Here is a 14,299-nt window from a genome sequence, read left to right on the forward strand (position 1 = left end):
TGACTGCTAACAGGGTACATGTCAAGCAGCATTTTCTCCTACACCCTTGTTGTGACTGCTAACAGGGTACATGGCAAGCAGCATTTTCTCCTACACCCTTGTTGTGACTGCTAACAGGGTACATGTCAAGCAGCATTTTCTCCTACACCCTTGTTGTGACTGCTAACAGGGTACATGGCAAGCAGCATTTTCTCCTACACCCTTGTTGTGACTGCTAACAGGGTACATGTCAAGCCGCATTTTCTCCTACACCCTTGTTGTGACTGCTAACAGGGTACATGTCAAGCCGCATTTTCTCCTACACCCTTGTTGTAACTGCTAACAGGGTACATGCCAAGCAGCATTTTCTCCTACACCCTTGTTGTTACTGCTAACAGGGTACATGTCAAGCCGCATTTTCTCCTACACCCTTGTTGTGACTGCTAACAGGGTACATGTCAAGCCGCATTTTCTCCTACACCCTTGTTGTGACTGCTAACAGGGTACATTGTCAAGCCGCATTTTCTCCTACACCCTTGGTGACTGCTAACAGGGTACATGTCAAGCCGCATTTTCTCCTACACCCTTGGTGACTGCTAACAGGGTACATGTCAAGCCGCATTTTCTCCTACACCCTTGTTGTGACTGCTAACAGGGTACATGTCAAGCCGCATTTTCTCCTACACCCTTGTTGTGACTGCTAACAGGGTACATGTCAAGCCGCATTTTCTCCTACACCCTTGTTGTGACTGCTAACAGGGTACATGTCAAGCCGCATTTTCTCCTACACCCTTGTTGTTACTGCTAACAGGGTACATGTCAAGCAGCATTTTCTCCTACACCCTTGTTGACTGCTAACAGGGTACATGTCAAGCCGCATTTTCTCCTACACCCTTGTTGTTACTGCTAACAGGGTACATGTCAAGCCGCATTTTCTCCTACACCCTTGTTGTGACTGCTAACAGGGTACATGTCAAGCAGCATTTTCTCCTACACCCTTTGTTGACTGCTAACAGGGTACATGTCAAGCCGCATTTTCTCCTACACCCTTGTTGTTACTGCTAACAGGGTACATGTCAAGCAGCATTTTCTCCTTCACCCTTGGTGACTGCTAACAGGGTACATGTCAAGCCGCATTTTCTCCTACACCCTTGTTGTTACTGCTAACAGGGTACATGTCAAGCCGCATTTTCTCCTACACCCTTGTTGTGACTGCTAACAGGGTACATGTCAAGCCGCATTTTCTCCTACACCCTTGTTGTGACTGCTAACAGGGTACATGTCAAGCCGCATTTTCTCCTACACCCTTGTTGTGACTGCTAACAGGGTACATGTCAAGCCGCATTTTCTCCTACACCCTTGTTGTGACTGCTAACAGGGTACATGTCAAGCCGCATTTTCTCCTACACCCTTGTTGATATGTCGTATCTAATAAATGCTCAGTAACTTCTAATATTATGGTTAAGTATATTTTGAAGTTTCTCACATAAAACACCAAATAAATTTTAACCTGATTTCACCGTAACTTTTCAAAAATATCTTGCTACTTAAACTTGTCTTTTTTCCAATTCATTATGAGATTTTATATATTATTTATAGCAAGATATATACAGTAAAACAAAGTACAAAAATATCTTATCATTAATTCAGAAATTTGAAAAAAAAATACAATGTAGATCTATATAAAATAAATAATTCTGTCATTAGAGCTTAAAAACAACATATGTGATTCATCGAATTTTTCATAATTTTTGTGACCGATAAATCTATTGTCCATTGTTGAAGGAATAATAATCTATACAGAATTGTAGGTTTCGGCAGGTGTCTCTTTGACTAGAATATCATATTTATTTGTCGACATTTGAATTTTTTTAAAAGAAACATATTTTTTTCTCAATGTTTTACTTTATATCATTATTCCTACACGATGCAAAAATTATTAAAAAAAAAAGTTTCAAAGGCAGTAAGAATTTAGTATCAAATAACATACAAGTAATTGTATCTAAAAGGCTGGTGGTCTGACAAACGCAAATGTCGCTAATAAATAGGACAGCGTGCTCGACTAATCTCAGTGCTTGAATAGTAAGAAAAGGGGGCATAACTGTGTTAAAGGGTACAGTTATGACACGTGGATAACCCTGTAGAACAAGCGCGCGTAATTTTCAACCCATTCCTTCAGTTCTTTTGGAGATTACAAACTTGCATCAACAAACACTTTACTTATAATTTACGTGACGTCGCCGCCGACACTAAAGCCGGCGTGAGTACACATAGCTCTCCATATTTTGTTGATAAAACAATACTTGAACATTCAAAGTCACAAACAGATTAACACGCCGCGACTTTGTTCATAGCAACATATTCATAACGTCAAAGTGCAACAAAATTATATAACACATGGAAATATTTACACGATATACTTCATATTTTCAACCAGGGAGCAAGAGCAAGGAATGAAAAACAATAATAAAAGTTCAGTTTCACTTTTAATATACATGACAACTTTAAATTGATATAATATAGCAATGACAAACTAAAGAAAATGAATATTTTTGTCACACAGCAAAACATTCAATTCAATTTCTAGCTCGGTATAATACATGTATATAAGGATTGTATGTGACTTCTCTTACAAAAGATGTCCTAGTTTTATAGGTAAAATCTTAACAGTATCACATATACATATATATATAATTTTATGTTTGGTATACAGAAACTTACATTTAAAATATCTGACTAGCAAAGAGGGAAAATAAAAGAAGACAACACAATCAAATATAAGACAACTTAATATACAGCATGGCAGTGAATATTATGAATGTAAGCCGTGTTTACAGGGACGTATATATTACCATAAACTTACATATTGATATAGAATGTCTTAAGCATTCGGACCTTCAGATTAGTAAATCAATTTTCAAAACATGAAACATGATTCTGGAACAAATTGATATTTAACATGTTATATGATCAGCACTTTCCAGATCTTGTGCTTGTTCCACTTCTTGTGCATGTAAAACATCAAGCAATAATTCTATAGGCAAACCAAGGGTCATAATTTACTGACAATCAATGCTAGAGTTATGGGTATTGGCCTATTACCTACACTTATGATGACTTGTGTGAAGACTTAAAAGCAAATATTCAGAGATTGTTAAGATGGGGCATGCACGCAAAACTTAAGGATGAATTTAACTCTTTAAGTGTACAAAGGGGGGGGGGGGGTAATCCAATAGATATCCAAGCCTTGGCCAGTGATTGAAAAAAGAACGACATTTAAAGTGAATACCTTTCACCAGTGTTATTATAAGAAATGATGAGCTAAGGACATTTTATGCATGCAGAACCGAAACCAAGTGACTTTAACATGCTAAGTTGTAAATCTCCATTATTACTAAGAAAATAACCTGAACTGAGTGGCAAGATTATGCAATATTTTCAAACACCAACCTGAGTCAGACTGCAATAAAATGGTAAATCAACCTACACAACTTATTTCACAAACTTGCCTGCACAGGAATGTTATAGATCTGCACAATATTTTAACAGTTTTCTGCGAAATTTGCAGGAAATCCTGCCAGTGCTGGAGATTATATCAAATATACTACCCATCAAAAGTTTGTTCTACCACTTTCCACTGTAGTATCAACCACTTTAATTCACTATTTATAATTATGTAACTAACAAATTATAACAATCAAATCCACAAGCCGGTAAAAGATCCTTAAAAAAACTTTAACTAAGATATCCATAAAGAAAATTTACACAAACAAATACAGTGAATAAGTTCAAATATAGATATCAAGAAAAAGTATTGTATATATACGTGTATATATACTTTCAGATGTTAAAGTGTTTTTCCACAAACCAATGTTCATGTGGATCAATCAAAGTGGACTGGTCTAAATGGACACATTATCCAAAAGTACAAGTATTTCAAATATGGATAAAAACAACAGCAATGTATCATTTGGGTAATTTGCTTGAATGAAAAAAAATGATTAAAGTTTTTAAAGATTTACAATAAACATTTATCAGATAGATAATTATATTTTGTTCTAGAACATTTTATTATCTGCTATATATAAATATAATAGTATGTCAGACTTGCCAACAATATTCATTTATAATTTGTTCTTGATTTGTTGTTTAATATGTTTGATACTAAATTCTATCAACATTATTATTTATTGTATTACAGACCTTCCATTATGGACCAATCACTTTTAAGTGTACCAACACAATTTGTCATTCAACAAGAAATGTCTAATAAATGTGTCAAAGAAATATATTTTAATTTTACATTAAAAGCTAGTGTGACAGAAGTTTTTGTAGGGCAGTATATTTGAGCAGACATTACATAATAGTAAATAGGAAGTATCAGTAATCATTGCAGGAAATTATCAGCATGCTAAATACATTATTCATGTCAAAATATATCCTGGTGTGAAAACAATGTGGCAAAAAATGTCTAATGTAGATAAAAGAATTCGACATATAGTTGTTATAATTAGATAACCAGTCTGTTAATATCTGATATAACAGTAACTACATTACAAGTTCATCTTGATCAAATATTAATCTGTTCCTAATCTGTTTTAAATGAACAGGTAAGATGCAATCATAGACTACTTTTTTAAGATGAATCTTAATTGATTGCCAAATAATATATACATCAAAATATAATTCAAGATGAAAAATGCAAAAAAAACTGCATTAAGTACTTTTTGCATTTTGTTATCAGGGATTAAAAGAATAGCGCTACGCCTACAGTCACAATGGTACATAAATAACAAGTGTAAGGAAATGGAAAAAAAAACTGCTTTTGCTAACTGGCGAAAATGGAAAAATGTCTTTATCTCACTATCTTTGCTAACTTCTGGAAACAAAACAGAAAAATGCATTTAGCTACATATGTAACTAGTGGAAATGGACAAAAATTGCCATAAATTATTAGTAGAAATTATTAAATGACTTGAGCTCACCTTAAGCTTTATCTAAATGGTGGAAATTGAACAGGCTTTATGGAAAAGGAAAAATAACTTTTGCTAAAACATGGTCTCTGAAACAATGTTTTTTGCACTATACATTTTTAAATTTGAATAAAGATGACCTTCAAGAATAAGTATATAATATATAGACAACAATAGATAAATGAGGTCAATACATTCATTTGGTCAATGAACAGAAGTTATCCATATATATATACACATGGTAAATATCAAAGCAAAGAAGTCATCTCAGAATATTTACCCGACTGCAGCTAAAATGGTTGAGACTTTTTGTGTTCTTTTTTTTTATGAGTTGCACATCGTACCAACACAGTATGTATCATATAGCACCTTTGATGACAATCTGTAAGCTAGTTGAATAGCTTACCAACAGGAAAAAATCCAAAGTCCATTTTGGGATTCGAATCCACAGGGGTTGAGGGGCAAATGGTTTAAAGTCAATGACCTAAACCACTGGGCCGGAAAGACTTAATGCCCAGAAAGTACATACATTGTAAATCCACCCAAAAGCATATTCTGTATAACCATATTCCATCATATTATTTAGATATAAATTAATCAACATCACACACAGGGTTATAAATTAGCAGCTTTAAGGGGCAAGTAATTTATATTTGTAATTGTACACCTTCCTGCCTAGATAGCCCTCTCAAATGAAAAAAATTCCAAGTCTTCAAAGGGGATTCAAACCAACAACTTTACTTGGCAAGTAAATTGAAGTCAATAACCTTAACTACAAAAACCCCTTATGATTTTAAAGCTCTATCACATATGGTATATCTAAATTTCAATTTCTTATGTCAATGAAAATGGACAGCAGAGGTTGTGTGGTGTTAAAATTTAATTTTGCAATTTTTGCATGGTTTCCTATGTAATTCCCACAACACCATGTGTTTCATGTATTCAACAAGTAAATATCACCATATGATATAAACTATCAGGTCTCTAGCAAAACAATATTAAATTAATAATTGACTGACAAACATTTTTGTTATACAGCACCAATAGCAACAATTAATCTTCTCCTGGCTTCATATAAACCATCAGGTTTTTTTGCAAGTATTATTCGGTTATTTCACAATGTGCTATAAATTCCTGTAATTGCGTACACAGCTTTACAAATCTGCACACAAATGGTGAGGTTTTTATTCAAACATTTTCTTTCATATCCACCAAAATCCTGAAGAAAAAAAAATTATATAATGTTAAAAAAAAATCCCATTATACTAATATTTAAGTAGTTGACAAAAAACTAGATTTATTAAAAACTTTATAAATGGAATGATTTCTTACTTAGGACATAGCATTTTTGCACTCATGGCACATACAAAACGGACATTTACTTTTGAAATTACAATGTAGAATTTATGTATAAACTTTGTACACCTGACACTTGCTTTTAATATTAGGAATATTTATAAACTTTTATCTCGAATATTTATTCAAAAAGAAAAATCAACAACCTTTTTTAGGTGAATATGAAGTAATTTGATATACTTGAGTAAAGAAACAGATTTAAAGGCCCATTATGCCTATAAAAATGTGTTTGTTTTCATTTCTCATATTTTGGGTTTTTGAAAACATACTGATTGACCTAAAAGCTTAACCATCTTCAGCTTCTTTTACTTTTCGGTATTCAGTATAGTTTGTAAGTTTGTTTTTCTGTATTTTTTTATGTATAGATGCCAAAATCAACTTTGTTTACATTTTCTTACCTTTTAAGACAAGTTATTTCAAAGTCCTACTTGCTTCCAAGCATATATGCTTTAAATCAATTAACAAAATATTACTTAACACATTTTTGCCATTTCTAGAGAAACCAAAAACAAGAGTTGTCGGTAGGACAGCAACGCTTGACTATTCTTAGTGCTTGATAGTAAAAAAAAATGCTTGATACTGTTACCACCTCCTGTTTACAGGTTGGGGTCATGATGGTGAACAAGTGTGCAAAGTTTCAAAGCCATATGTCAATGGGCTTTGAAAATATTTGAATTATTACAAAAACTTTAATGTAAATTCTAAGTCGAAAAAGGGGCATAATTCTGTCAAAATGCTTGATAGAATTACCTCCTCCTGTCTACAGGTTGGGGTCATGATGGTGAACAAGTGTGCAAAGTTTCAAAGCCATATGTCAATGGACTTTGAAAATATTTGAACTATTACAAAAACTTAAACATAAGTGGTTACGCCGACGCAGACGCTGACGCCGACGCTCGGGTGACTACAATAGCTCTACTTATTCTTATCCAATAGTCGAGCTAAAAAATCATTTCCAAGGCATAATGTGCCTTTAAATAAAAAATTTCTATACAAGGTATAATATAGTACTTTACCACTGTTGTCTGGCAGTGACAGCTTCCATTCTAACTTTTCGTTTCTTATCATCTAAGACTGGTAACAGGGCACGCACAACTTTTTTACGGTACGGCAGAAGTACGGTCAGTCGTAAACTTGTCAATGATGATATACATTTTATAGCTGATATTCTCACTTTCTGAAATCAAATATCAAAAATATCAATATAGCAAAACATTGTAGGAGCTTCAACATATTCTTGACAGAAAGAAAAATTTGAATAAGTAAAATTCAGGTACTAGTTACGACATAACCTTTAGTTAGAAATAACATATTGATAGTTATTGAAATACATAATAATGTATAATTTTTAAATATTTTTCCTCACTGACCAGCAGGAGTTTCCTCATTTTGGACAAAACTGTTATCTTCCATCACTATGATTTCAAAGAATATTTAGAGATAATACTGTTTATGAAAATTTTTCGCCTAGATAGGTACAAACTTTTAAGTGTATACAGTCAGGGCAACAATACAAGCATATAAATGATGAACAACATCTGTATGGGAGTATGTCATGGTTCAAAACTGTTCACTACCAGGGGCGTAGCTAGAGCTTGAAGAATTATATGCAAAGCGAGGCACGAAGTGCTGAGAGGGGGAGCGTGCGGGAGGGGGTGTCCCCCTCCTGCTGGTGGGGGTACGGGGGGTCTCCCCCGGAAAATTTTGAAAAATTATATGTTAATTGGCGGGCTCTGGCATGTCTTGAAGCACCTTTTGCACGTAAAGCATGAAGCATTTTCAAGTCATTTTCCCCCATAAATTGATAAACATATAGCTGCTCGTTTTACTTTTTAACTTACTTCATTATAACTTCGAACAGATTTGTGAAGAAAAAAGGCAGTGTACGCCTTGTTGTTTTCTTATTTTATATGTGCATATAAAGCATACACAAACATTTTCCATGTGAAGTTTGATAAAGGATGCAAATCATGAAATTGGTTTATGTATGAATGCCCGTTCAATTTAAAAAAAACATTTAACCAGATTACAAGTTTCTTTAGCATTATTCATCAAATCAGTTTGGTAAGAACGACTTTTCTCTTAAGCCTTCAGTCTTATTTATTCAAGTGTTGTATTATTTCCAAATGCACAAGAAAAATATACTCTGAGAACACTTCTATTCCATCGTAAGAAAGTAGGGAAATTACCAGATACAACGAGATATTAAATGGTCTAATGATCATTGAAGCTGTTTCGACCACTCCATAAGTCTCCGCAGAAATAGTAACAATCTGACTCATAGATATATTTTGTTGCCCACAAAGAATTATGGCCTCAATGATGGCTGCTAACGCCCCCCTGTTCTTTTGTACTTTCTGTCCTTAGGCCGTTGATCCGAGCTCGACCACATTCTGCTCTACCTTCCAGATGCGCTCATGTGGAATTCATGTGTTCTTTCTAGTGTGTGCCCATCAACGACTTTTCTTAGGCTGCTCCAATCAATCAACGGACGAGCGACAAGCACATTTTCAGCCGCATTAAAGGCAAAACATGGAGCACAAAATACCCCATCAAATACAGGGATGTACTATAAGTATAGATTTGTGCTTCTGTTGCTCAAACACAAAGTTTGGCAATCGCCTAGCTACTTGTTGCCTGTTTTCGAGTTTCTTTGAGAGGTGCAACCCAACCTGCATATGGCTCGAACTGTTGGGTGAGAACAACATTTTTTTTAGAATCCGGCTTTCTTAGTCGGCTTCTGATATCAATACTTCCGATGTCCAGGAATCGTGCTCCCAGGGAACTTCTAGCGGTTCTCGAGGGGAGAAGTAGCAGGGGGAGACAAAGAGGAGGAGTTGGGCGGAGAAGAAGAAGGGGGAGAAGGAGGCACAATATTGGAGTCTGATTTGCTGATCACAGGAGGGTCACATGCCAGGTCTTGTGAATTCTGTTTTGTTTCTGCCTGATCAGATTCATTATCGACTTGAATGGGGTCTTATATATTACGATAATTAATAGAAACGGCATACGATAGAGTGACGCAATCATAGTTTACACTAGTAAACAGTATGACGCAACAGAATAGTTTGTAAACAGAAATGAAGATCTAAATCTACAGCGATAAAATTATTAAAACTTAGATTTTCTCGATTTTATTTTTTTACCTTCGGATTTTTTTTATACGCAATTGCGTATTGTGCGTAATGGGCGCTACGCCCTTGACTACTTAGGGGAGGAGGTGAGTAAGCAGCCAAATCAGTGGAGCCACGGACTAGTATTCTAAATGTCCCAGGTTGGAGTCCTAGTCTGGCAGCACATTTTCTCACCCTGTAATTGTATGGTGTTATAATCTTGGTTTTAAGTAGCACCAGCACCAACAGTGCAAAGGTCATATGGACACTTTCAAGCTTTGCTAGTGGAGGGGGACCTCAGCTACCTGGGACACTGAAGTAGACATAGTTCACCAAATTTGCAGGGGGAGATAATTTCATTAGAATATAAAACTTTCAGCTACTAATTAACTAATAACTAACATACCATGGAAGGTTTATATGTTGTCATTTTGAGGACCTGTGGCAGTAATGAGTCAATTTGTTTCTCTATGACATCAGGTGCACTGGAAATGAGGTCACTCAATGTTTCCATGGTTACCAATTGAAGGTCAAGGTCATCACAGTGCAGAGATTGTATCAACAAAGGATAAATCTGAAAACAATGCGGAATAAAGTCATGAGCTAGTTTACTGCCGTTATATAAACATCACATCCGAATTAGTGTGATCACTCTTGACTAGCTATGTCAATGAAAACACTAATTTGGTAATGTGTTCACTGTCTAGCTTTGAGTACTAATTTGGCAATGTGTTCACTGTCTAGCTTTGAGTGAGACCATAAAATTGTTGAAGCACCACACTAAATACCGTATTCAATTGAATATACTGGACAAGACTCTTGAAAGATTAAATGCATATATATCAACTTTTCATCCGCCAAAATCTACTCTAAGATGTCTAATTCATTTCTTCACACCGATTTGTATATACTATCATGAATTAAAAATGTAACAATCGGCTACTTTGTGATTATGGTTTCTGCAAAAGTCTAGAGGTACTGATCCAACACTGTAGTGTCTTAAATCCTCTAGCTTTACAGATGGATAAAAACCAGTGATTTAGTCCAATTCCCAACCAGGAAAATAATATCTTAATTTTTATTTCACGAAATTATTTTTATATGTAAAAGGGCTTATATAAAACAAACTAATTTCTATTTTAAGGTGACAGAAAATAAATCAAATATCCAACCTTTGTAATCTCAGGGAGAAGAACAGTTTTACTCAAATCTCTTATCATGTATGACACTGCTTTCAGGTAATTCGCCTTAGTTTCTGAAATAAAACAAAATTGTACAAGAATCTATGAATTGCCATTCAATGGTAAACCAAAATAAAATAATGACTTATAAATTCATAATGTTAAGATAAACAGTTCAGAGGCTTTTGTTGTGTGTTTTTTTCAAATATATAATAGAAAATCTATGCAATCAAACATCAATTAAAATACATAATGCACTTTGCAAAAAAAACAAAAACAAACAATGAAATATAAATATGTAAAATCACACAAATATTGAATAATGCTCTTTTATATAAAAATTTATAAAGTTTTTGAGATAATAAAAGTAATAGTAAATGAAAAGAATCAGTACAAATAATCGTAATTTAAGCAAGTATAAAGCACTGAACACTGAACACAACTTGGTTGTGTTCCAAGCAATAAACGATTAGCTTACAGGACCCTCAGTACCGGTAGCTTGATTTTTGTTGGTTTTTTAAGCTGGGCTTGTTGGTTCCCTGCAGGAAAATGGACAAATACCCAGTACTATACCCACCTGGCTGTGCTGACTGGTACCCCTCTAGAATACTGGGCAGGTGCTCAATGAAGAACCTTTGTCTGTACATTAACCTAATATTAGCATGCATGACCTTTGACATCACATCTGCATAATCTTGCATAATTACAGCAAAACCTTCTGCAGCTTTCTTTCCATATTTACTGTTGCCTAGCAACTGAATAAGCTGAAAATAATCAAAATATTCAACATTTATAGAAAAAATAAAATATCACACCACACAAAAAATGTCTGTAATTCTTTTCATAATTATTAACTTTACAGATAGTTGCTTACTGATCAATTTTGGTTAAATAATTTTTAAAAAAATCTAACTCAAATTATTAAAGTTGAACATGACCCAAATATCTGAAAATAAGTTACAAAAAAGTAATCTTGAACAGATCTGGAACAGTGGTGAGTGAAAAGCACAATTCATCTTCACACTCCCTTACTCTTTTTTTTAATTCAAATGAAATTACCAGCTTGACATCTTGAAACTTGAATAAAAAGTTAATTATTTACACCCAGCAAGCTTGTGAATCACTTATTATACATAAAAAAACAGGTGACCTCATTTATTGGTAATTTTAATGAATATGTCAAGTATTTAATAACAAGATTGCATTTGAGAAAAATGCTATGCCACCGCATTAATACAACACTAAATAGTAGTGTAGAAACAGATTTTTTTTTGTTTCTATACAATTTTGAAGATTGTCATAATGCATAGATCCCTGATCTATCTAATTCTTAATATCAGATTAGTGGTTAAATCTGTTGTTAACTCATTAAAAGATCAGAGTAGGAATATATCAATGCACTTGAGTCTAGTGAATTTGATGGTCATATTTCACACAGCTTTAATTTCATGACTTCATCAAAGGACAACACAGTAAGACACTTTGTCAAAATCTAGGTCAGCTGAAAACAAAGTTCACTTAACATCTTAATCTGTACACATGGTTCAAATTTTATAGCTGTACATAAAAGGACAAGAAAGTAGGTCACATCATCTAAATCTAGGTCACCTGATATCAAAGTTCAATTTTACAACTAAAACTGTGCACATGGTCAAAATTTCATTGCTGTACATCAAAGGACAAGAAAGTAGGTCACTGTCCCCTTGGGCAAGGCAAAATTTTGGACCCAAGGGTTTAATTCAAAACAATCTTGACACAGGTCCACCAAACAACATTTCAAGTCAAATATCTAAGCTGTAGCTTTCTCCCATTCAGAAAAGATTTGTTTTATTTTCTGTTTTTACCATGTGAACATAATGAGAATCACTGCCCCTGGGCAGGGCCAATTTTAACACTAGGGGCATAATTAAAACAACTTTAGTAGAGAACCCATAGATGATATTATATAGCAAACATCAAAGCTCTATACCTTGTACCTTCAGACAATTTTTTTTAAAATTTTTTTACTATATGTACATAGTGAAAATCAATGACTCCTGGGGGTGGGGCCAATTTTAACCCCAGGGCTATAATGTGTACAATCTTGCTAGAGGTTCACTACATAATGTTTCATGCAAAATATCTTAACTCTAGCCTTTGTAAATTTAGAGAAGATGATTTTTTAAGTTTTTACTATATACATATAAGGAAAACCTATGGCCCACGGGGCGGGGCTAATTTTGACACAAGAGGCAAAATCTGAACAACTTTGGTAGAGTACCTATAGATGATATCATTTAACAAATATTCAAGCTCTAAGCCTTGTACCTTCAGATAATAAGATTTTTTGATTTTTTACTATACATGTATATATATATTGAAAATCAATGACCCCCGGGGCAGGGGCAATTTTGACCCCAGGGCTATAATTTGAACAATCTTGCTAGAAGTTCACTTCACAATGTTTCATGCAAAATATCTAACCTCTAGCATTTGCCAATTGCTAGAAGAATTTTTTTTACTATAAAGTTTTTACTATATACATATAAGGAAAACCAATGACCCCCTGGGCAGGGCCGATTTTGACCCCAGGGCTATAATTTGAACAATCTGAATAGAGGTCTACCAGACAATGCCTTATGCAAAATATCTAAGCTCTAGGCCTTTTGGGTCTTTACAAGAAGGTATTTTAAGTTTTTACTATATGTATATATAGTGAAAATCAATGACCCCCGGGGCGGGGCCGATTTTGACCCCAGGGCTATAATTTGAACAATCTTGGTAATGGTCTATCAGACAATGCCTTATGTAAAATATCTAAGCTTTAGGCCTTTTGGGTCTTTACAAGAAGTTATTTTAAGTTTTTACTATATGTACATATAGTGAAAATCAATGACCCCCGGGGCGGGGCCGATTTTGACCCCAGGGTTATAATTTGAACAATCTTGGTAGAGGTCTACCAGACAATGCCTTATGCAAAATATCTAAGCTCTAGGCCTTTTGGGTCTTTACAAGAAGATTTTTTAAATTTATTCTTATAATTCATTTTGGTTGCCATGGCAACCAGATTTCTGCATGGAATGAAATTCTTTGAACAACTTTGGAAGCCCTTCACCCAAGGATCAATCCTGCCAAGTTTGGTTGAAATTGGACAAGTGGTTTTTCACAAGAAGATTTTTTAAGTTCACTATATAATCTATATAACACACACACACACAAACAAACACACACACAGGTGAATCGCTATATGCCACCGCATCGCAGATGCTGCGGTGGCATAAAAAATATTTTTTATGAAAACCAAAAACTGGAATAAGAATTGCCCACACACAAAAAATGTTCTAAAATCACTTAAATACATAAAACATTTCCAGTTTGACCCTTTAAAAAGATTAATGATCAAGAAAAAGTGCATTTAGACTACTTATTATTTAAATTTTTGTGACAGTTTCTTTGAAAATATCTTTTATTCTGCACATGGATAAAGGTGCAAAAAAAAATATGCTGACTCGGTGATAAAGTTACCTATTGCAATGTGACTTAATGACAATTTTCCATTACTTTACATTTTAATATGCACTTTTTATAACATGATTATAACTATAAATTTTCCTGCCATTGACATGAATACCTTAGAACAGTAAAATACATCAGGTCAACTAGCAAATGAAACTGGTAACTTTGGAAACTGTTATATATATTATTTTTTTTATTGAAG

General features: G+C 34.2%; 1 protein-coding gene across 1 annotated transcript in view; it reads right to left on the reverse strand.

Moving 5' to 3' along the window:
• Window positions 1-2,452: 2,452 nt before the first annotated feature.
• The window catches only part of LOC132733872 (MMS19 nucleotide excision repair protein homolog), a 30,967-nt gene continuing 19,120 nt past the window's right edge, over window positions 2,453-14,299 (reverse strand). The window contains exons 22-26 of the mRNA XM_060720597.1: window positions 11,180-11,366; window positions 10,594-10,676; window positions 9,828-9,995; window positions 7,325-7,485; window positions 2,453-6,171 (exon numbers count right to left, since the gene is read on the reverse strand). Coding sequence (XP_060576580.1) covers window positions 6,141-6,171; window positions 7,325-7,485; window positions 9,828-9,995; window positions 10,594-10,676; window positions 11,180-11,366 — 630 coding nt within the window. The 3' untranslated portion in view covers window positions 2,453-6,140. The remainder of the gene's footprint in view (window positions 6,172-7,324; window positions 7,486-9,827; window positions 9,996-10,593; window positions 10,677-11,179; window positions 11,367-14,299) is intronic.

The sequence above is a fragment of the Ruditapes philippinarum genome, unplaced genomic scaffold, assembly GCF_026571515.1.
Source record: "Ruditapes philippinarum isolate M1 unplaced genomic scaffold, ASM2657151v2 ctg105_1_1_1_1, whole genome shotgun sequence".
Lineage (NCBI taxonomy): Eukaryota > Metazoa > Mollusca > Bivalvia > Venerida > Veneridae > Ruditapes > Ruditapes philippinarum.